Genomic DNA, 24,318 nt, shown 5'->3' with positions numbered 1-24,318 from the left:
TGATATTTTCATAGTCTGATTAGTATACCCTGTCACTTGTAAATTTATTTTGACATGTAAAATTGGTGGAGTTCTAACATTCTAAAGCATTCTTTTTAGATAATTTTGGCTGTTACTATAAAATATTAAATTAGATCATGCTTTTAAAAAGTTTGTAACATTTATCATTAACAACAAAAAAGTGTTAGATACATACTCCACTTTTTTGCTGAAACAGGGATTGCATTACAGGTTGTTGTTGATTCCAGATTATGAAGATTTTCCCTCATGTAAACCTGAGGAATCCTTAACTTTCTATTGAATTTCTGCAGAGTAATTTCAAAGGGATTCTACAGAGTATCTCTATAAAATATAAAACTCTGCATTGTTCGCCTTGTCCATTCGAGCCTACTCACCAAGTCTGATTTGAATTCCTTTTAACTATCTGATCGAGTCATACAATTACTATTAATCATCTCTCAAGGCCATTACAACCCTAATTTAATCTTCTTCTTGTCTGCTTTCCTATTCTGTGATTGGCAGAGGATTTGAATTGACTTCAAACTTAAAATGAGAGGATACATGGGACATTATATTGACATGTCTAACTTTAATGCAGATGTTTATAATACCTAATACAAAATATGCACATTTAAGTATTTTTACATGTGTATTAGGGTTATGTTTTTTCTTTCTGGTGTAGTTTTTTGCTTTTGTGATAACTGTATAAGAAACCACACACATACAAAAACAAATTTGTTGCGCAGCCATGGTTTCATTCTCCCAGTTGACGTACTATAAAGTCTGTGGGCTGTGCTCAGGTTTTTTGTGTTGTATTTACGTGACAGGTTGTGTGATTTCATCCATTGTGTAAGTGCACTTGTCTCATGTGATTTGTTTCTTTATGCCCCTCCCACGCAGTGAAAAGCCTTTTAGTACTAACATCTATATGACTCGTGTGCTTCTCCTTGTAACAGTGCTCACAAAGACCAGTTAGAAAGGCTGCAGTTGTTTTGTGCCATACTGCTCACATTTAATAGAAGATTTCCAGCAGTGTAATATGATGCCGCCAGGCCCTAACTGCGGAGGACTGGCTCAGCCCCATCCAGCTTATATGCCAATACCATTCAAAGGGCCATTAAAGACAAAAACAGGAGTGTGCAACCCAGCGCTTATCCAATGTCAGACGGTCATTGTGGACACAGCTCAATGCAAAAAAATATATAATCAGAAAATTAATCCAGTTTGCCACTGCATTTATTCAGTCATTCGATTGTTTGGTCTGCCTGTTAATGCTGCTGAATGCCTGATTGGCTACAATGGAGGAGTAGACAATTTGCAAGGTTTTTCAAGTGAAATAGACGATGAGCGCAACAACCCATGAGTTATACTGTTATGAATAGGATAATGGTCATTTGCCTTTTTCAGCTGAAGTATAATGAGATGGTGGGAAGCTAAAGGTTAGAGCACCGGCGGTTCAAGTCCCCACACTACCTGTGCACATGTGGGTGAATGAGGAGCCTTTTCTGCTCTCTTCAGCAGCTACTGGAGAGGCTGGTGAGCAAGAATGGCTGACGGGCAGCACAGTACAAAAAGAGACCACTAATACAGACTATGTGTCAGCTGAAAGGGCGCTTTTGTATAGCTGCCCTTTGTTCTGCCCTTCATAAAAAGAGGAGCAAGAGAAAATAGAATATCTCTTTAGAGCTGTGTAGAGGTGAAACTAATTGTTAATTAGTCAACCAGCCAATCATCATAAATATATGGCAGCTAATGATTAAGCATTTCAGTCAGTTTTCAGCCAAATGTGCCAAACAAAAAAATAAGAATTAGTATTTCTAACATTCTTAGCAGTGTTTTTATTTTATTCAGCTTATTTCAGTCAAGTTGTCCCCTTCTTCTTGTTTTCTTCTTGTAGCATGTGAATATCACCACAAAAGATCTCATCTTATTGGAGCATTAGCAGTAGTAAAATAAGAGGAAACAGGTGTGCTACTTCTGAACTCAGCTGGGTGCTGCCTAAAAATTGTTTCAGTCAAGAAGGAAGAAAGTGCTTCAGGGGTCAAAAACAGTAAAGAAATCACCTCATGCATTGATCTTTTGGGTGAATTTAATTTTCAGTCAACGAGCTGGTGGTAATTATTTATTGTTTTTGTGAACTGTGGACCTGTCACCTTTTCCCCCCAATAAAAATAAACATATTAGTATCGTTTGTTTGAAACACAGCATTGCAGAAAAAGACCATGTCCTGCAAGCATGGCAAAATTTCCCTGGAAGAATAAATGTTGGAAAGGGAACAATGTTCTCTCCACAGTGTGTATACAAAATGGCGCTTTGCTGACTTGCTGTAATATGGAATGTAATCATTGTTCTCAGAAATAGCCGAAGTTTGTCGCTTTTAAAGATGTATTGAAAATGTATTCATCAGTCTCCCATTTGTCTTCTCTAATTAAAATTTAGTTTTTATTGTATCTGATAACTGCAAAAGCTCTTTTTGTCATAATTATATATTTAATTATAATTTTCCTGTAAATGCAGCATATAGTCCTTCCACAAGCCACAAAATTGGATTGTAGCAGCAGTAATTCCTTTTGAAGCGCAAGGACTTCAAGTGGTCAGTTGTGACTTGTTGGCTTCATAGATGTCGGAGCCTGTACATGTTTAGGTTGCCCAAATGTAGCTGTCCTTCAGTGTATGATACAGTTGCATTATTTATTGCAATTGCTATTATACAAACCTCACATACTGTAGGTCTCATGTTACATTCACTGTCTTGGCCATATATTGCAAAGTGCCATTATGATGTTGTTCCATGCAAATAACTATGTGAAATCATGTGTGTTTGGTGTATTATTACGTTAAAGACACTGGTGGGAACAACTAGGTGTTGTTAAAAGGGTGGTAATGATATAGAAGCTTTATCATGTTCAGTAGAATAAAGCCTGGCTGTAGTGTAATGCGCTGCTCCTGACCTATTTGGACACTATAATGATGTCCTAGTGGATTTGAGAGTACACTATAAAATGACTTAACTTGGTGAAATGCCTGGACATTATGGGGACCTATATAACGGGAACATATTATGTGTAAGTGTAGAATTAACAACTGAGCTTACTGATGATTGACTTATGGCTAATAACACACAAGGTTGATATTCTTACTCACGATGTCATCATTTCTGTATTGAATTTAATGTAATCTCTGTCTGAAATTTTAGAGATGGGCAGTACTGTCCTTAAAACAATGCTTTTTTGATGCAGTGCAGCACCTTGTATTATATAACTTTAATAACTGCTACACTACTCCTTATAAAATAATCTGTGCTGCATCGTCCTTTATCTAAGGAAAGGTGTCAGCACAAGTAGAACTTGATATATTTCAAATGCGATCATGTGCTGTCTAGTCCAATGTAGCTATGGCCAGCCTTACAGCTGTACTCGATTTTGTTGTCACTGTAAATTCACTCTGTCTGAAACGCCTTTGGCACCATCACTGTGCGTGAACGTTTTTCACACCCCTACATCTTTCCCTTTTGTCTCCTTCAGAAAGCACTGAATTTTTGCTTATTCCTCATTCACGTCGTCGCTCTTTCTTCCTGCCTCTTATATCACCTATACTCTGAAAAGTTTGACTGGAAAGAAACTAAACATCAACCTCCCTGTGTTTTTCTGGGTCAAGTGCAAAATGAAATACAGTAGGACTAGTCAGGGATGCACCAGCGCTGGTTTCTATGGTAACTGCAGAGCTGTATTTAGTGCAGTTGTTTCACTGCGCCTGACTCTCTGTTTTCAACCAGGCGAGGAGGGAAGAGTGAGGACCAATCCCAAGGGGGCTAAGCAGAAAGTGGGGCAACATCATCACCGTCAAGCAAAATCTTTCAGCTTGAGAAGGGATCATGTCATGAATTCTTTACCTTGTTTCAGAAAGACTTGATGCTGACAGAAAGCACATACAATCAAACATCAACAGTCGCAGTCAAAGATGTAACAGACTTCACTTGTCTGTTGACACAAACACAAACTTCTGTCCTTTCATCAAAAAAGCATCTTTTCTACTGTGGTGAACAAATGACTGACAACTTTTATGTTTTCAGCATGTGTAGCAAAACTACTACTACTGCTGCTGTGGTTAATACAAATATTAACAATCAGAATAATAATGAATAAGATAATTTTGACCCAGTAGTTTTATACTACAAAAGTGTGTGCTACATTGATGGCTAAGCCTTTTAAGAAGTGTGGCATAAATCTGTAGTCTATGTATGTTTATCTATCCACTCTAAAAGTAATTAACTAGTGTCTAGAATAATTTTATGACATAAGGAGAATAAATAACAACCTTATCTTACCTTAATTTGTAATATGTATATTTGTGTAAAATTGTTTAATATTAATTGCCTTGGCTGTGTTATACTACTATTAGCTTAAATACAGTTTTAGTCTGATCTGTCATGAAGCTCATATTCATACATAATTGAGTGTAATATGTATGTCTCTGGATGTATGCCAATTTGTGGACCTTGGGGACTCAACAAGTTCCGTTTTTGCATGAAAGTGAAACAGTGTTCATCTATTATTAAACAATTAATTTATACCAACATTAATCAAAATAACTAGCCCAGCCTTACCTCAATCAAAATATTTGTACCACAGTTAATGGTCATGAGAGTATGCTTTCAATCTGCTATTGCTTTAGAGATACTGTACATAATTATATAATTACAGTACATATTCATGTATAGTCCATGTATTCAGTAGTTTGTGTGTGTGTGTGTGAAGCAGTAAGAGTGTGTGTGTGTGTGTGTGTGTGTGTGTGTGTGTGTGTGTGTGTGTTTTGTTTTGTTCTAGAGTTACTAAAGCATAATTTTCCCAAACCTGACCTGGATTTTAGTATATTTAATTAAGGCTGGCTTCATTAGATAGGTATTAATAAGGAAATCAAGGAAAACATTTACTGTAAACATGTTTCTCTTGTTGAAGAATCACGCTCAGTTGTGGATAAAGAACAGTTTACTAAAGATGTGAACAGAAGACTCCAAAATGATTGCACTAAGCAAAACAAAAATTTGCACATATAGATGGCTGCTCCCTCTGGATAGCACTGATGTTAGCCTCCATCATATCCTGTCAGGGTGCAAGACCACGCTGACCCAGAGGTGCTACACATGGCGGCATGATCAGGTCCTGAGGAAGCTGGCTGACATATACAACAACTGTCTGACAGCCTTCATCAGGGTCATTGTATTGTATTGGTCACTGGATGACCCTGATGAAGGCCACAAGCCACAAACACATTGGTCTGACAATAAAGTCTTTCTGTATACTACAAGTGTTGCTGGATTTTTGACCTCATCAGACTTTTTCCCTTTGCCATGCACCTTGGAGGTAGGTGAAGTTGTGCCAGAAATCCCTACACTGCTTCTACAATCACCTCATCCACTTCCATCAGGCCTGGAGAGAGGATGAGAGACACCAGTTTGCAAGGCTTATCCAGACTCCTCTCTCCAGGGTCAACCTTGGTACACAGCTGCAGCTCCCATCAGAGATCACCATCACATCACTCCGACCAGACGTAGTGCTCTGGTTTGCTGCTGCCAAGACCAGTCTTCTCAATACCACAAGTGTAAGATGAAATATTCAGAGCTGAGTGCAGGGTGGAAGGCTTGACCACCATTATCTACCCAGGGAAAGTGGGCTGTTAAGGCTTCATCAGTATACCATGCCTGCTTTGGGAGGGAATTGTGGGGACGAAGCTTCAACCAAAGACCTCGCAGAGGTAGCAGAGAGGGACAGATTTTATCTATGGCTGAGGAGGAAGGAAAGGGATTGAGGTCCATCAAACAAGGAAGGAAGCTGCAAGGGGGAAAGGGAGATGTCCTTGACACTGCTCTGCTACCAGGACATGTACTTGAGTTAAAGAAGAGAAACATGAAAGAGTGGTGGTCCCCTGCTGATGACCCTGCACCCACCTTTACAGTACTACCTATGCAAGCAATTGGGTCACTCTCGTTAAAAAATTATTTATTCCTGCATTAATGAATGACATGCAGCACATTTGGCCAGATGTTTCACATGTACTCCAAACACAAACAACTGTCATACACAGAGCAGTTCCCATTTAATATTGTAAAGGCCTGCTGCTCATGAGAAACATTTGAAGAAAATGAATTTGTTTAAAAAACAACAAAGACGCATCTCAGTGCCAGGTGACAGCAAGATATGAGAAAACAAGTGGAGAAAGTTCAAAGCAGGAGCTCTCTGGGATGTAGTATTAAAATTAGGCTAGAGTGAAGGTACGACTTGGGAAGGTCTACAGCTGTTTGAAGTGTGACAGTATTTCCCCGCATGCACTTTGCTTCTCATTTGAGATTCAAGAGGACCAATATAGGCACGCACCTGTCACAGATATATTATTGTTAACTATTTGAAAACATAATAATTAATTAAGCATTAAATAAACTACTACTACAGGAATGGAGCTAAGGAGCTAAGACAAATTAGCACTCACCTTTAGCTTGTAGAATACTTTGGTCATTTACCATATCTCTATCCTCATATCTATCCTTTTTGAACATTTTGTTGCACATTACATGCAGCTGCAAAACACTGCAGTTTTCATACTGGTATTTATTTTGTTCCATAATTTGAGCAGCAAATGAATTGTGTGAATTAATGATTGAATTAAGTGTTTTGCCCCATAAATGCATAAAACAAACACAATCACAATATGTGAAATGTTCGATGAATAATGCAAAATGGAGGTATGAGGGGGGAAATGAGCCAAAAAAGAACTCTAATGTTCGTACATATGGAACAAAGTGTTAATGGAGAGGAAATGTTACAGACACACTTGTTTTGCTTTGGTAAAAACAACTATTCATATTGAGTGAATTTCATCTGCCTCACAATAAACATAAACTGAAAGTTTTGTGACTGTAGAGGAGCAAAGAGAATTGTCAATGCCTCTGAGAGCTAAGTTAAAGACGGGGCCTTGAGCACAGCATGTGTTGCATATAAAAATATATTCGCCCCCTTTGACTTTTTGTTCTATATTTTGTGCTTCATTTGATTTCCAGAAGCAACCAGCTGGGGTTTTTTGTCAAAGACGAACATCAAGTAACATTTTTAATAAATTAAAATAGTAAAATGTTAAATCCTATAAAGCATCACACATAGTGTACACTTTAATGTCACAGGAAATTGTGTAGAATTATATTTTCCTTTCAAAATTTTTTCCTGCTGTATGATGATGTTAATGTAGTTTCTTTGCTACATTCATTGACTTGTGGCAGTGCGCCACGCCTGAATTTTCAATGATTCCCCAGTCCTCTGTGTATAATATTGCTGCATTTATCATTATTTGCCAGAAGTCATTCTGTCACACAAATGGCATTTTCAATGGCATTGTTTCCTGTGTTCTGGTCTCTTGATACCAGCTTAACATTTCCTGCATGTGCTTCGCAATAAATTTGTAAAAAGGCAATGAGAGGCCTTTATTGTGATGCCATCTCAGAACAATGGCAGCGAGGTTCGCCAATTACGTTTCTGACAAAGCAGAGTGGATCAGAAGACAACAAGGGCTGATGTTATCTTAAGAACAATGATGACGTTTTAGCAGCTGGACTAAAAGCCACTATGCAGGAGTTTTGGATTTGGTTTGTGAGTAAAGAAGAAGAATAAAACAGAACAGGTGAAGTGGTTAGATGTGGGATGCCCTCTGGACATACAGAGGGCACCGTGTCAGCTTTGTTCACTGCTGCTCACAGCCGCTCAGCGCTGTTTTTAAGATCTGTATCTTCACATAATACCAATAATCCTACATTAGGAGCTGTGTCTGTTACATGGTACAATGTAAAAATTTAACTGAAGTTGAAGTGAAGATCCTCAGCAGGTGTTTACAGCAGCTCTGTTTAAAAGCAGCAAATCACTGTTTTTTCAATTATCAATCATCTTCAAATTAAATGGATTTTTAAGAAAATTCTAAATCCAGCTGTTACGCAATTAACATTCACCCCAATAAGATTTCTGTGAATGGCGTATGACTACCATAATTTAAATAATTTCACTTCGAGCATAGCTCAAACAATTAAACCACAATTGGTATAGGTGAACTACCTTCGACATAATGGTTGTGTATATTCTGCAATATAAGAGCACATTTTTCAGTGTGAAAGTTTATATTGGGAATATTGTTTTCACTACTGTCAAAGGACAAAGCATGAAAAACCATAACAAATGTTGAAAAATCTTTGTCAACATTGGTTTTGTTAGAACAAGTGAACCAAGGACATGAATGGATTTATAAACCATTTATTCATTTTCTTTTCTTTCAGTGCATCACAACCAAATTTCAGACTACTGTCCTTTCTAATCTAATCATGGGCACTAGCGTCAACAAAGACAGCTACAAAACAAACGATGTGTTACGAATGCCATCTCACACCGATGTATAGCTCGGAGAGTCATTTAACTGTCTTTACAATTTTAGCATTCCTATGAGATTAATATAATGTTACAGACAGCTGTTCAAAGATTCAAAATGTAGCCTGTCCAAGATTGTGTCACAGCAGCCTTTTCCATCTTGTGCAATTTATTGTCTCTAGACGTGCATGTCATTACAGGGTGCATGACAGACTGCTCTTTCTCAGTTTTGGCTTTTTTGAAGAGATTGATGAATGCTCTGTACTGTATTTTCTGCCTTTTGTGTTACTATTTATTTATGTTTATAATTCTTATGACATCACAATGAATTTATGTATCCCCGTTTTTGTGCAATGTATGCAGAGATGGAATGTAACAAAATACTGTACATTGCTACTTTATGCTAACATTCTTATACTCCACTACATTTCAGAGGCAAATATGGTTATTTTTACTCCATTACACATTCATTTGACAGCTACAGGCACCACTTACTTTGACAATCAAGATTATACAAATAAAATACATCATACAAAATAATTATAAATCATAACAATCAATCATAAAATAAACAACAGACACTACATAAATTGAAATTAGCTAAGTATAACAATAAATGCTAATTACATGTTAATGCATCACAAATAATCATCTACGATATTAATACAATATATAAAAATATAACTCTGAAAGGGGCTATTTTCATGCAAAACAACAATTTTTACTTATGATAATACCTATTTACTTTAACTTACTTTTGACTTTGATTTTTAATGTAGGGCTGAGTATTTTTACATTGTGGTATTGCAAAGTAAAGGATCTGAATAGGTTCTCCATCACTGGATATAAACATAGTTTGTCACACGTACAGTTTAATATATTGCGTACAGACTGTTGCACAGAATCATTTCTATGCTTTCCACATTTTTACATCTGCGTTTTAGATAAAACTAGGATATTCTTCGAGATGTCTCATGTTTGATTTATAATCAGTGATTTGTATGGGAGTAATATACTTTTGAGGCGCTCTGGGCCGAGGGGAGAGCTGTATGACTGCGTATAAAACCACCTCCAGACTACAGAGCTGTCATTAATCAGACCCTTGGCTTGCAGTCCAGTGCCTGCTGCTACTTTCCCTTCAGACCCCGATGTTGGATATTTGTTGATTGTCTGTAGTCGCTCTTCCACTTCCACTCCCTTCCTGCCATTAATTAAAAGCATGTAGCGAATTTCAACTCACAGCTCTCTCAGATATATGCAGACAAATTTTCCCATTGGGCTGTTTTCGGCTCATCTCTTTTTGTTTGGGAAACTGCCGTTCTCTGTCAGTGACGAGAGCCAACATGCCTCAACATACTCCAGTTCTTTCAGTTTGACTCTTGACAACATGACTGCTTCTGCAGGATAAAAGAATGGTCTATTTAGTGATGATTAATGGACTAATTTGCCTTATGTGGTCATTGTTTAAGCTGTATTCAACACACATAGTCATCAGTGGAGTTGCAGCCACTAAGCTTATGGGAAGTGTGACTTACTATGCTGAAATGAGCAGTATCTGACTGTGACAGCGTGTGGTGTTAGACAAGGGATGGAAAAGTGGCATTTTGAAAATAACAGTCACAAGAAGAAAGCGGTTAAGTGGCTAATGCTGAAGTATGTTGATTACTCTAACATTTAACGTTTTGATACGGTAGAGAGTGAGACCAGACACATTATTCTGTAAGTAGGCAAACTTAAAACAAACTGGAGTGATTTTCGGAATAAAAGTCTTAAGTCTTTTCATGTTGTTGCAAACACACCACTGTATTCACCTCATTCAGTTTGCTTTCATAAGACAACTGAAAGAACTGCCTGTCAGAAGAGTGCTCCATTAGTGCTACACCCACACCGCTCTTTTCTCAGACATACAAGGTGTATCATTTACGGTATCTGCAATTGTTTGCATATGCAGCAGCTCCTCTGGAATCTGCAGCAGAAATTGTCAAAGAAGATTTTTCATTCCTTGTCGTCCCAGGCGTTTTAACACTGCTGTCGGAGTGCGACAGGGTATCTTGATTCCATGGCAGACAGATGCCAACTTTCATCCCTTTTTAGTTCCCTTCAGAGAGACACTATGTTGGCTGAGAACATAAATTGAAAGTGAGCCTGAAAGTCAATTTCATGGGGATTTGACCAGCAGGATATCCAAGCCACGTATGCACCTTTTGATCAACTCTATGGGTTTATATTAGGATTGACGTTTTCATAGACTTAATGAGGCTTACTTATAATTTCATGAACAGCAAACTGTCTGGGTTTTCTTAAGTGTTTTAATTGATTTTAATAGGCATAAGGATTTCTTAAATTTTAAGCTACATTTCACACAGAAGCTGTGTTGAGAGAGTAAGGCCTTCTTCCGGGCTGTGAAGATGCGATATTGTTGTGGGTGGGGATGTGTGCCCTCAGGTTGAGCATTACAATCCTCAAACAAAACACACAATATACTCAAAGCTGGCCATTCTCCTGAAGTTTGGAGGGCATTGTGTGAAAAGATGTTTATGGTCTGGTGCAACCACTCAGATTTCAAGGGAATGGTTAAGATTTATTAAGTATTGAGTCCATTCAAACTACACAGTCATTTATCAGGCTTGAAAACTTACCGCAGCAGCAGCAGCCCAGCTATGGAGTAAATAAAACCACAAAATTCACTCAGTATGCTGTGCAGGTCATCTCACAGGTCAGACAACAGTATGGATTCAGAGCTTTGCATCGCTTGAATATTTTATTTACTTTACTTACTCGCCTAACTCAACACTCTCTGCCTTAATAGGCCTACATGTTGTAGTTTATGGTAAAAACGTACGTTAAATTTCAGGGTGAATTCTGTGCCTGAGAGAATCTAACTTCAATGACAGGCTGCCATTAACATTTATAAATAGAACTCAACAGAGACAGTTTTTTTGGCTTTAGTTTTTTATTGAGTTGACTAAGGTGAGCTGCAAGTGTCACTCAGATCAGTGAATCAAACATCTAATTTGTATTTAGTTGATTTGTGTAGTCTTCAAAAATATTTGCACATAATAATCATTTGTAACAGTCACTTATGTCAGAGAGATTTTTCTCTTCTTTTTTTAGACTCTTGGATGTTGTAAGTGCTGCTGCATGCTTTAATTTGAAGATGAAAAGTATTGTTATGCATTTACAGTTGCAGTGTTTGAATTGTGATAAGTGTCTGACAACATTATGGAAAGGATCCCTATAGAGATAGACCTTTTTTTAGAGAATAACATCCTTTTTGTTTAGCCAGAAACAGTCTCTACATCGATCTCATCAAAGCCACCAGACTCCCTTGACAAAAATAGTAATTTTACTTCTCTGGTCTACCACTGCCGCGATTGGTTTGTTTGTTATTGTGTGACTTGTGTTGTGTGTTGTGTTAAGTCACACAATAACACAGACAAACAAATACAACAAAGTCACACAATAAAACAAACAAAAACAACAAAGACACAAAATAACACAAACAAACTACTCACTGAGGCAGAGAAAGACCAGCAACTCCTGTGTGCTGCAAGGTAAAATTGCTGTTTTTATCAATGAAATCTGGTGGCTTTAACAAGAGCAATATAGTATATATAACTGTTACTGGTTAAACAACAAGGATCTTACTCTTTAAAACACTCTCTCTGTAGGGATCTTTTCCACAATGTTGTCAGACACTTATCCTAACAATCTGAGCCTTATATTGCAACCCTGTCTTGCTACTACTGACTGTAGTGCAGTTGCTCAATACTGGACCAATTTTAATGTTAAAAATATTGTTCCCATTAGTCACATAGACACAAAACATAGGAAAATAAGGTCCAGGTTAAAAAATACTGACATTACCCTTTAGTTCTCACATCACACATGATCCTGTTATGTTTGTTTGCACCTCCATTGGTCAGGAGAGATGCCCTGTCCTCTCTCCCTCCAAGCAATGTTGAATAAATGGTGCCTCTCCACTATTTCATATTATCATATAATCCCATGAGCCAGTCATATGGTTAACATATGTCTTCCATCTACAATGAGAAACTAGCTAGGTGAGGATACACACTAACTGGAAAAGAGCCTTCACCCTCATTTTCCATAATTGTCCAGAAAATATGGATAGTAATGTACTGTATGATTATTTTGAACCTTGATTCAGACAACGTTTAATGCCACTTACTGTCATGCAGTCGATGAAACAGTCATAAAATGGCGTTTACTGCTTTCATATTTGGTTAGGTCATAGTGTGAGCAAATCCAACTTGTGTGCTAAAACCTGTTTCATTGTGGTGGTATTCTCGCACAGCTACAGAAGATGATACATTTGTAGTATTAGTAAGCATTGTTTAATCCTAAATATCCTAATTTGTACAATTTTGAATAGACTATTATTTAGAAAGGGCCCACTGTTGCTTTCTATAGACATATATGAACTGTCCAATGTTGTAAAACAATGTTATCGAGCAGCTGTGTATGTTAGGATATCAGTTAAATCACTGTGGGATTTTTTAAGCCATTGCTGAACTCCATGTCCATGTTGACTGTAGATAGCTGGTGTCTCAGTTTGTTAATGTCAAGGAGCTAAAGGCATGTTCAGGCATCTCTTATTAGCCTGCACAGCAGCGATTGACTAATTGAGCATTCTTAGTCCATTTACTATGAATGATATTTACTCTGCATTACTACCAACCATTTGCTTCTCAACAAAGCAAAACAGAAACTTGAAACTTTCTTGAGATTGGTAATCTGTCATGTGAACATCATATTGGGTTGATTTGAATCTGCTTGTGCTAAGTCTTATAGGAAACTCATAGTCTTGAGAGTTGGCTGCCAAACATTCTTTAAATGCATTACCATCACTATGCTTTTCAAAACATCCATTCCTGCTATTTTTTTGTCCTCGTAGTTACATTTTGTGAAAAGGAACACTGGTAAAATTAAGAAATATTCCTCAAAAGTCAAATACGTATTTAGAAACATTACTACATTTAACACCCACATGTGGAATGTTTTGTTGCCTGGGAGTCATATATCTCATTACCTACTGTCAATCGTAATGTACATATACAAAAGCGTATTCACAGAGCATAATGTTAAGTTGTCCTAGATTCAACATTCCTTGTTTGTAGTGACAAACCTGATTATATAATGGTTTTACCTGACTATTCCCATGAGCATTGTGCAGACGTAGAAGTGCTGTTTGAGTCGACTGAAGGCATTGAAGCGTTCATTGCTTGACTGTAAGTGCATGGTGTCTCTGGAGGAAGAAGTCAATGAAGAGAGGATCTTGGTCTTTCTCCTTCACTGAGAGCCAGATCGTTGACCTGAACAAAGTCACTTTGAAAATGCAAAGATAAAACTTGAATATTATGGTAATGTTTATTGCATTTGCCTGTTTTTTCTGGTTAGACTGGTAGGACTGTACACTTATACTATAAGCCGTAACGTATGCATTCCTACCGGAAACCTTTCCAGTAACAGGATTTGCTAAAAGATGAAATCTCATCATTTCACATTTTATAAATGGATAGCTTAGACGGCTCTGGGAAGAACAATGCAAAATAGATGAATAGACCTTCATGAAACAGAAAACAAACGCACACTTCCTACACCTATGCAGATGTCTTTTTGCACGCAGGAGATTGACAGAATAGATTAGGCCCATTCTCGCTCAGCAATTATCATCACTGGTCATGGTAGGATGGTAATTGTTAGCACTACAACTCAACTCATACAAAATAATCTCCATCTGTTTACAGTTTGCCATATTTTACCTCATAAATGCTAAATTGAAAGTGAAAACAAGGTATAATAACTTGGCTGTCTGCTCTTCAACTTGATAAGGAGTGCTGTAACACTGAGAGAGAGCTGTAACATTGATTTACTTGTTTGTCGTATTTGTGCAGATAGTGGGAGCCAATGTGAAGAGCAGCTGTTGTGGAACTCACAAGTGAAACACTATGTTAGTACAGTACATTTGAATTTAAAGGAAGAGAGGCTGTAACCCTTCAGGAACAGGTCTGCTTTCAATGAACTTGTGAATTCAGTTGTCATTTGTTAAAAGCACAACCTGTGTTGTCTATACATTATTTTAGATCTAAATCTGTAGTTTTTAAATAAAGGTCTTCACACTGCTTTAAAAAATCCCAAAAGCCAGTATTATACTCTAGTGTACATTTAAAAGGCTATGTATCGAGGGCCTTACTGAACTGTGGGTAGGGCCAGTGACAGAGGTCGTGGTAAACCCCTCCTGTCTGGGTTATCATTCTCTTTCAACCCACTGCTCTCCGATGGCTGCTGCCGTCACAGGAGCATGCATCACACACTTGTCAAAGCGCCTCTTCTCCACCTACCCCCTTTCCGCTGAAAGTCAACACCAGAGTCTCACCACACATATATTTTTGTGCTCACAGACACCCTCACAAGATGTGCATACACACAAGCACATGCGCACACATGCAGTACACATATACAGACACCATTCCCATTATGGTGACAAATCCTGCCTGAGCTGGCTCCCATCTGTGAGTCATGGCGTGGTGTGTTGTACGAGTCAAACTCCCCCGTCATCTGCCTTTCACAGATGGATCTGCGGGGTGTCCAAGGGCCTTGTCTGGTGGCCATGATTGCAGGATGGTTTGGATTCAAACCTGCCATGATCGGGCTCGAGAACAGACACATATTTCCCAAGCTTTGAGGTGTAAGGGGGCAACTCTCCAACAAGGGGGTCAGGTTAATCATCACGGCTTGACTGGGTTTAATCCATTAAACCGTGAGTTCACCCCTACATAGCTTGGTTGGCTGAATCTCTGCACTTATCCCATTTTCTCTGTATACATATCCGTTCTTTCACCCTGGCTCCTATTTGCCCCCATAATGGGATTAACTCCAATGACACCAATCTGAAATCTAGCTTTAAACTCTGCAGAGTCTTATTTCACTGGTTATTCCCGTAAGGGATAAAATATGGCTTGGGTTACATAATTAGATTCCTCTTTCTAACCAAAATGTAAATGGTGACAAATTAATGATAAGTAGCTCGGTGTGTGCAGTTCTTGTTTTGTGCCGGCCCGTTCAAGATGCCTCCAGAAAAATAAAACACAACTGGCTAACCATGTTATTTAATGTGCCTGTTAGCATATGTAGAGGGCACTGTCATAAATAATGGATGCTGTCAAGTGCTGCTCAAATTACAACCTAACACCAACTGCCTCAACGGCTTTGGGTCTATGCAGCGAATAATGCTTTGTCCAGCTATTACTTATTTTGACAATAAAGATAAAATAGGTTTACTCTATGTCCACACTTAAAATACAATTCGTTCTCAGTTATTATTGTTCAACACATCAATTACTTTTGAAACACAGCTATTAAGCAAGCCTATATTATCTTTTCCCAACACCCTTGTCCCTTGTTCGCATTGGTCAAAGGAAGCATAATACAAAGCCATCTAGTTTGGATTTGTGGACTAAAAACTATGCAGAAAAGCATATAGTGGTTGGTTAATGTTGGGTTGCAATGAACTGTTACTAACCACATTTGACCTCATTTATGTGAATGTGCCTGAAGGTTTTTCACGAGGCTTAAAGATGGTTTTTTTCTGTCTTAGGAGGAGCTATGATTTGTAATTTTTCTTTTCATTATGATTTAAATTGACTGAAAACATTGCACACCATATGCATATGGATTAAAAGCATCTGCATCGTTGCTTGATAGTATATAATATTTTAGCACATATTTTGCTTGCTATAGATTACCATAAGCTCTAATGTTTGATTGGACTTTATTGATTCATACTGTATTTGTTTTTTATTATTCCCTTATGCTAAAATTGCATTTGAATAAAAATAATGAAATGGTGCCAGAGCCAGCACTAAAGATGTCAACAGGGTATGTAAACCGGGAGATAATCCATTGCAAGGTTACATCAGTCTTAAATTACATTGTGACATGGAAGAAAACAAAAGAAAATTGCACAAGAGCTTTTGAAAGGGTAGAGTATATATACAGTACAGTATATGGTAATGCTACGTATGCAGCCATTTAACATGAAGACACAAAACACAACTGCTTTTAAAGTGTTTAAAGTATAGTACTCATTTTTTAAGATTATTATTTTTGTTGTTTGAAATGCAGGTTGCAGTGTCACATTAGTCTTTCATATATATATATATTAAGGCTGGGCACGTTAATGCGTTAATTAATTAATAAATGCCTTTTGCCTTACGCATTAATTAATTAAAGCCGAATAATTTTATCGCACATTAACGCAGTTTTTATTATTATTATTTTGAAAGTCCTTTGCTCACTGGCCCTGAATACACATACAGTCAAACCATGGGTCACAGCAGGGGTGGGATGTTGATCATCTCACCCAAACCAGCAGCGGCAGAAGGAGGCTTCGGCAGACTATGTTGGATGCAGCATGTGGGAGAAGAAAAAGTTAAACTTCGGCAGCAGGTGGGCGTGTGCGTGAAGCAACCACTTACAGGGAGACTTGCTACTGAACATAGACTGTTTATGCTGCTCCCTGATAAAAGAAAATGTTTCTGCTGATAAGCTACCCATTCAGAAAACAGATTTAATCATGCAAGATTTTCGCGATTAATTGCAGAAAATCATGTGATTAATCACGATTTAAAATATCAATAGTTGCCCAGCACTAATATATATATTCTCTAGATGTAATGCTCATTGGTACAGTATATATCCTGTGTCCTAATGTAAAGGTGTCAGCTTGGATATTTTGAGAACAAACTAACTTTTAAAGTTAGTTTAGTTCTTTGTACCTGCTTTTATGTGTCCTTTACCTTGTGGTGGTTGACAAATTCGCTATATTTGATAATAGTCTACTTGCCAGCAAGGTGAACCCAGAAATGTTGAGTATGTTGAGTTAAGTTTTTTGCTAGAAATGAATCCATTTCTGACATTTTCAGTTTGACCAATTTTGATGGCGGATGGCAGATAATGATTACAGTCTGTAGTGCATTTTTAATTTTAGTTTTTTTACATATATCGCTATACTTCTAAACCATAGTTCAAATTGTTAAAATATCATGGTAGGAGATCAAGATATTCACAGTCATTAATACATCAACAGTTAATATTTGGAGTGCCTAACAGTTACTCATGGATGCTTTGATCTGTCTATCTCCTTCTCCAAAAATTCTAAATTGCAGTTTCAACCAGAAGTGGCCATTTCTCAACTCCTTTTGATTTTTGAGGACGCTGAATCAATTGGAATAAACAGATAACTTCTATATTTGAATTAATTGAAATAACTTTAACTTGGTTATAAATTATAGGATATTTATGAACACAATTGTTTTCACAATTAGGTATTGGAGGTAACAAAGACAAGTACCATACCAAATTAGAATAATATGACTATGGCTAAATAATATTCTCAAAAAAAGAGAGAATGGTGTATAATACAAGTAAAACATTGTCTAACAGGTAGAACATGAGTCCTGGAAGAGGTTTTAAAACACAAGTATGTATACCCATAATTTTCAGAGCAGAAAACTATGTCCACTAGTTACACAATGTGTTATAACTGGGGCTAGGACGGGTTTCAACACTACGGGCCAGGGCCGGGCTAGGGCTGGAGTTTTGGGCCCATGCAGGGCTCTACTCTCCACTGTTAGAAAACAATATCCGCATCATCAACCTCATCCTCTGCTCTGTTTTTAACTTCATCTCCAGACTCTACATTCTTATCGTCCTGCTCTTCTTGCTGTGAGTGTGTGAGCGGGTTGCCTTTACTATCGTAGCCTTTGCAGAAGAAATAGCTGGTACAGGCCAGGCCTGCAGCTGGGCAGCTGCTCTTTGCTTTTACAAATGGCTTTAGCCCTGCACTGTAGCTACAGCTGTTAATATCCAACAGGCATGATGACTTCCTGTCCTTCCTTCTCGCCTTCCCTTCGACAAGGATTCCAAGACTCTGGACGATCACAGACTTGTTACCCTTTCTGAGGCATCAATACTCATCGACAACGGATACAGTGACCAGGCCTAGCTTATAGTCAAAGAGGGCAGAACGCTCCATTTTTCTCTTGCTCCCCATCACCAGCAGCTGGGCAAACACCTCAAGGTCACATGATCTTCCAATTGACCTTGAATCCTTTTGTCTTGAATTTCATTGTCACCACCTTATTTGAGAGGGGCACGTGGAATCTCCCAGGAAATGAAGAAAAGAACAGTGTGCTCATGTCTGATCTTCAATGCATCTCACACAGACCTTTCTGCCACCTGACCGTTTATGATATGGTGGAGGGTAGTAGTCTCTGTGGTGAGTGGTAGGGAGTTTTCCCGTAGCACTCTAACTATAACTAACTATAAATCTGGGGAATAATTCACTAGGTTTTTTATTAGAGCCTAGAGAGAATATTATCGGCCGATATGAGCTAATTGCATTTAATCGGCATTGGCCGTTTATAACGGTAGATATATGACAATTAAAAAAGAAACATAGGCTGTATTCGGAACCACCTACTTCATACTACTGGCAACCGCAGTATGAAGTATGTACTGTATACTGCATACTGTATGAGGTATAGTATGAAGTATGAAACTGTTAAATAGATTTATTATGCAGCAAAAATTTTCAAAATTGGAACAATAAGACAAATATAAATGTAATTACGCTTAAAACATACTCTTTTAAATCTTATATATGAGAACAAGGCTGCAGCCGACCTGTAGCAGATGTTTGCTTCAGTATATCGGTGCATAAATAAGAATTATATAAAATAAAAGCAAATAAAAAGCAAGCACTATAACCACAACTGTAACATTACACTAACAATGTAATGTCTATTTAGAATAATGATAATAATAAATCCAACGAAGGTTAAAATCAAGGGCAACTGGACTTGGTTGAAGATACTGGAAGACGTTTCGTTGCTCGACTCGTCTGGTGCGTTGGCTGCAGCGCTCTGTGTGGCTGTGAGCTCAGTGAGCTGGCGTGAGGACCAGGGGGCTCTGTGAGCTGACTTGCTAGCTCGTTAGCTAACCCCGCGGGCTGGCCAAGCTTCTCAGCTCCGAAAATGTTCGAGCATTTTCTCGATTCGCCAACAATTTTCATAAAACTGTCCATATTTAAAATCTACACAGTTGATTTCTCGCCTCAAAACTTGTTAGAAGTCGATTTAGTGATGAAACAGAGTGTGAAAATTGTAAAACAAGTTCTGTTGTTTTCCTCTAAAGAAAACACGGGTTGTTGTTAGTTCTAGCAGTTCTAGCGCTTTACATTATGGGCCACAGTACGCGAGGTAGACTGGTCCGATGCATACTGCAGATATTTCCCGAATCAGTACGCCATCCGGGCATTTTTGAAAAATACTGCAGATTTTGCTTTTGTTTGCATACTACATACTACATTTGGGCCAAATCAGTACGTACTACTAGTATAGTAGGCGGTTTCGAATACAGCCATAGAGTCAGATCCTTCACTCATGTCATGGATGTTGCATAGTTTGCCCACAGAGGGCAACCAGCTGCAGCTCCCCTGTTAACAACACTGCCTCACCACAAAAAAAATCAGGTGACCGGAGTTTACCAGAGCTTACTTCAGCATGTAGAAACCAAACACGCAGAGGGATGTGTTAGTGGTGAGTCGGTCTTTCGTCACGTTAATTACATGACTTAAATAATTATAATAAAAACAGACCCAATCACTTCTCTTCTCCGGGAAAACATTCATGACTTGCTAACCCTCCCGTTTTTCACTGCACTCCCCTGGCTTCCTAGCAGCTCACAGCAGGTTAATGTTACGTTAACTTTAGCTGGGTGTTGGAAGCTGCGCTGATGACAAACGTAACTGTAGATTTATTCTGAAACAGTGTGGCTGTTCTAGTGAACTGTCCACATTTGTACCTTGTTCATCACTTCTAAATATTCTCTAAAATCACATAACGTTACAGCAGCTCTCTCTACAAGGGTCTTTTTGTGACGTTGTAGATGTGAAACGTAGAGAGTCATGTTGTATTAGATGCATTCAACAGCAGCTCACTGTATCATAGAAGACATGATTTAGACAGATGATGAGAAATGGTTTCTCATAGCTTTGGTTAGAAGAGTGCTGGTAAAGGGATGTGAATATGCTACATTGTGAAGTGTAGTGAATGCTACATGTGAAATACACATGCTTATTCTCTCTCTGTTTACACATAGAGAAAGTTGCACATTCCAGCAACAAATATTTATTGATGTGCAGTTGTTTACATGTTCACTTTTTGAGACTGTAATCTATTTTATTAACATAATCCAATTTAATAGCAGGTTTTATAGCCCACATACATACCAGCTTTCAATATTGGCCTGTTCTAAGTGTAGTTTATACAGTAAAGGGGTCTACTATCCAAATCATTCTCTAAATCTAAATATCGGCTCATAAATTGGCTCTTTTTCACTTTAATATCGGCGTCGGCCCCCAAAAACCCATATCAGTTGGGCTCTATTTTTTATATATTACATTAGGAAAAAGCTGATCGTGATTGCCAATTCTAGTGATTATTAAGACAAGTAAAATTAAAATAGAGATCTACAGATAACTTAAAGATAAGCCTACATGAACTGTCTTCCATCAAAGCATCTATGAGTAGAGTAACTGTTAGGCATTCCAAATGATGAACTATTGATATATTAATTACCATGAATTACGTTTGTCTTGAACTGCTACCACATTCACATTCACACTTATGACACTAAGACCCAAAAATGTAATCACAATTTTAAAAAAACGCCATAAAAATTGGTCCACCAGGAGTTGAAATATGACAATTTACTGTTTAAATGGCCATTTTGAGTTTTGAGAAATGAGTTTTGAATGTCAGAAATGGATTCAACATCTTCAAGAACCCACAAAATCACTCCAAGATTGTCCAAATCGACCAAGCACTGTCTGAAATATTGTCCATAGATGTGATTATGCTACTTTATGCTAATTATGCTAATTATACTAATTGCCCAACAAGTGCTAGTTAGCATCAGGCAGTTTCACTATACTGGGGACCCATACTATACATTTCTAGCATAAAACATTGTGGTACTCAACATTTCCGGGTTCACAATAAGGTTCTATAGGCTGGCAAATAAACTATAAGACTTTAGTATTGGATTAGAATCGCTTACCATACCTTTAAATAACATTATGTGAGTTAGATGCATCACGTGAGTGAATTCACATTATGTGACTTAAATAACGTATTTATTTTAACGGAAACCATGATCTTTTCCTAAACCTAACCAAGTAGTTTTGTTGCCTAAATCTAACCAAACGAGTACTAACCAGACTAGTACTTTCCAACAGTCCTATATGTTGTTTTGGGGAATGGTCATATATGGTGTTTTGGGGAGAATTGACAGCCTACCGATTTTGTCGTGTAGGTATGAGGACATGTTCCAAAGATATTTGGAAGAACATCTTTTTGAAGGAATAGTTCAACATTTTGGCACATATGCTTATCTGCTTTTTCACTACATTAGATGAGAAGACAGATTGAATTCTCATATCTGTTTAATCAATTTAGTCTTTTATTGTTTTTATTTATTTGTGGCCTTCTGTACTTGTTTCTTTGGATGTGGATTCACCAGTTTACTGCTCTAACTGTTCCCCTCCATAAAAAGGTATATCACCTAAAAACTCGTTCCACCTCATCGTCTGGGCCCTCTTCGGCAGGGGTGGGGCTCCCGCTGCTTCCCCCTGCCGGCTCTCTCACAGTGGGGGCATTCGGGAGTCTCTGGGGCACATGGGCGGTGTTGTCGGGGTAGGTTTTGGTGCTCCTCCTTGGGGGTGCTTGACTGGGGGGGCTGGGCCCCCGTCCGGGGATGAGATCGGCCTCGGGTTCACGGGCCTCGGCGGCTGCTGGCTCTGCTGCACCCTGGGGCGGGATGCCTCTGGCTGGGCTGGGGGACTGTTGGCCTAGTTCTCCCTCGTTATCGCTCCCTGGCGGCGGGGAGCTTCCCGGCACGGCTTTATGCTGTTCGTCCTCGCAGCGGGGTGCAGCTTCCCCCGGCACATACGGTCTGGGGTCCTTTGCACTTTGGGGGGTGCCCTTGATCTGGTTGCGGTTTGGAGGGCTGCGGTGGGATTGTAGGGCGATTGTCGATGCATCTTGATGCATTGTGCTTTTTCCCTGTGCAGGGTCTCTGGATGGCTGCTGGGCGTTTAGTTTGTGCAGTGGAGTCCGGGGGAGGCATTTCCTCGTTGGCTTGGAGGGACCAGTTTGCGTACCTGGTTTGCTTCGTTTGCCTCAGATCCATGCTTTCCCATTTCTCTGTCGGCCAGTTGTTGGACCCCTCTGGTTACTGAAGTATAAAGTTAGATTTCGGGATGTGCATTGTGGGTGCGGGGCAGGGCTGTGCTCCAGTTTATTCTGGGCTTGTGCCTGGAGTTCTCGGCCCTTGACGGGTAGGTGGGTTGGTGGTGGCATGCAGCTGAGCTGGTTGATTTTGCCTCGTTGCTGGTTTGGCTGATGTTGCACGGCGGCCTGGGGGCGTGCTGTGCATGGGGGATGTCAGCTGGCGCGGGCGGCCTTAGTTTTTCCGGCGGTTGGGGGGACGGCGAACTTTTATTGGTGGGTGCACAGTGACCTGCGCGTCGCGTTTGCTGCCGGGCTGGGACTTGCTGCTGGTGTTTCTCTCCACTGGCTTTCGCTGTCGTGTTGTGCTGCTCGCTCTCTCTTGTTTGCCCGACCTCGCACGCGGGATTCGCAGGGGGCTGCTGGGCATTGGGTGCCGCCGTGCTTGCGCAGTGCGCGCGTTGGGCTCGTCACTTGTGCATTGATGTTGATGATTGCGTGGCATTTGGGCGTTTTGGTTGTTCGCTTCGTGGCGGTGGGGTGCTGGGTGGCGGTGAGCTCTGGTCTATGTTGTGTGCGCGCCGCGGTCGGTCCGGGCGCTGCTCTTCCACTCTTCCACGTGCATCTGGGAGTCTATTTTTTTTTTTTTCTCCCACCCCTATTGGCTACTGGGGTTCTTGCCTGCCTGTTGCTATGGTAGGTGTGGCACAGTCGGGGCGTCCCACTCTCACTAACAACTACATTCTTTAACAGGCTTATGCGCACACACATGTACACACACAAACACATACAGACACATTCACAGTAAAATCTGTCTGGCACAATATGGTATCCAGCTCATCATACTCTATACCAGGCTGCTGGGCAGGACAGGTTTAAAAGAAAAAAAAAAAAAAAACCCGTTCCACCTTGTCATACAGCACCCTTTATAATGGCTGTATTGGTGGTCATTTAGGTGTTGTTCAGTTATAAATAACGTTTTGTTTACCAGATTAATAAATGTAAGTAGTTAATAAAATACAGTTTACCATCAATTCTAGATGGTAGACTGTTAAAAAATATATATATAATAAAAGGAAATGTGTATCTGTTTTTTAATAAGCCATCATAAATGGTAACAAGTTGTTGATGAAGGCTTTTTACAATAATCCAACTATTCTGCAGCTTTAAATGTTAATGAGTAGATAATAAACAGATTGTGGCCCAGACACCCTGTAGCTACAACAGACTTGTGACAACCTCGCATCCCAGAAATAGAAGTCTCAATCATGACTTATAACTGATCTATAAAGTATCAGTAAATTAGTCATTACCCACTAATAAACCCATTAGTTACCACTTTATAAAGTGCAAATTAACTGTATATATTTTCTCTTTATACTATAAGTAAGCATTGTGTGCAGGCGAGCTCACTCCAACTGCACTCGGGGGCATAACATTTTGATTGACATTTCTTAGCAATTTCTTAGCAAACAATCTGTTTGACTGCAGTCCTATTTCATCACAGCCTCTTTGCCTTTCACTGCACCTCCTCACAATCTGGTGGATAGTATAGAGAGCATTTGCCCAGTAATGTAATTTGCCCATGCAGACGCATGCTCATA

At 39.1% G+C, this 24,318-nt stretch overlaps 2 protein-coding genes across 2 annotated transcripts in view; one reads left to right on the top strand and one right to left on the bottom strand.

Annotated features, from left to right (window-relative positions):
* The window catches only part of LOC123985337 (SH2B adapter protein 3-like), a 53,691-nt gene extending 31,015 nt beyond the window's left edge, over positions 1 to 22,676 (bottom strand). Inside the window, exons 1-2 of the mRNA XM_046072819.1 lie at positions 22,648 to 22,676; positions 22,264 to 22,493 (exon numbers count right to left, since the gene is read on the bottom strand). Of these exons, the coding sequence (XP_045928775.1) occupies positions 22,264 to 22,493; positions 22,648 to 22,676 (259 nt within the window). The remainder of the gene's footprint in view (positions 1 to 22,263; positions 22,494 to 22,647) is intronic.
* lrfn1 (leucine rich repeat and fibronectin type III domain containing 1) overlaps positions 1 to 24,318 on the top strand; it is a 158,426-nt gene that overhangs the window by 63,859 nt on the left and 70,249 nt on the right. The window lies entirely within an intron of this gene.

Source organism: Micropterus dolomieu, linkage group LG17 (assembly GCF_021292245.1).
Source record: "Micropterus dolomieu isolate WLL.071019.BEF.003 ecotype Adirondacks linkage group LG17, ASM2129224v1, whole genome shotgun sequence".
Taxonomy (NCBI): Eukaryota; Metazoa; Chordata; class Actinopteri; order Centrarchiformes; family Centrarchidae; genus Micropterus; species Micropterus dolomieu.
Note: the sequence above shows the minus strand (reverse complement) of the source record. Positions and strands in the feature narration are given on the sequence as shown.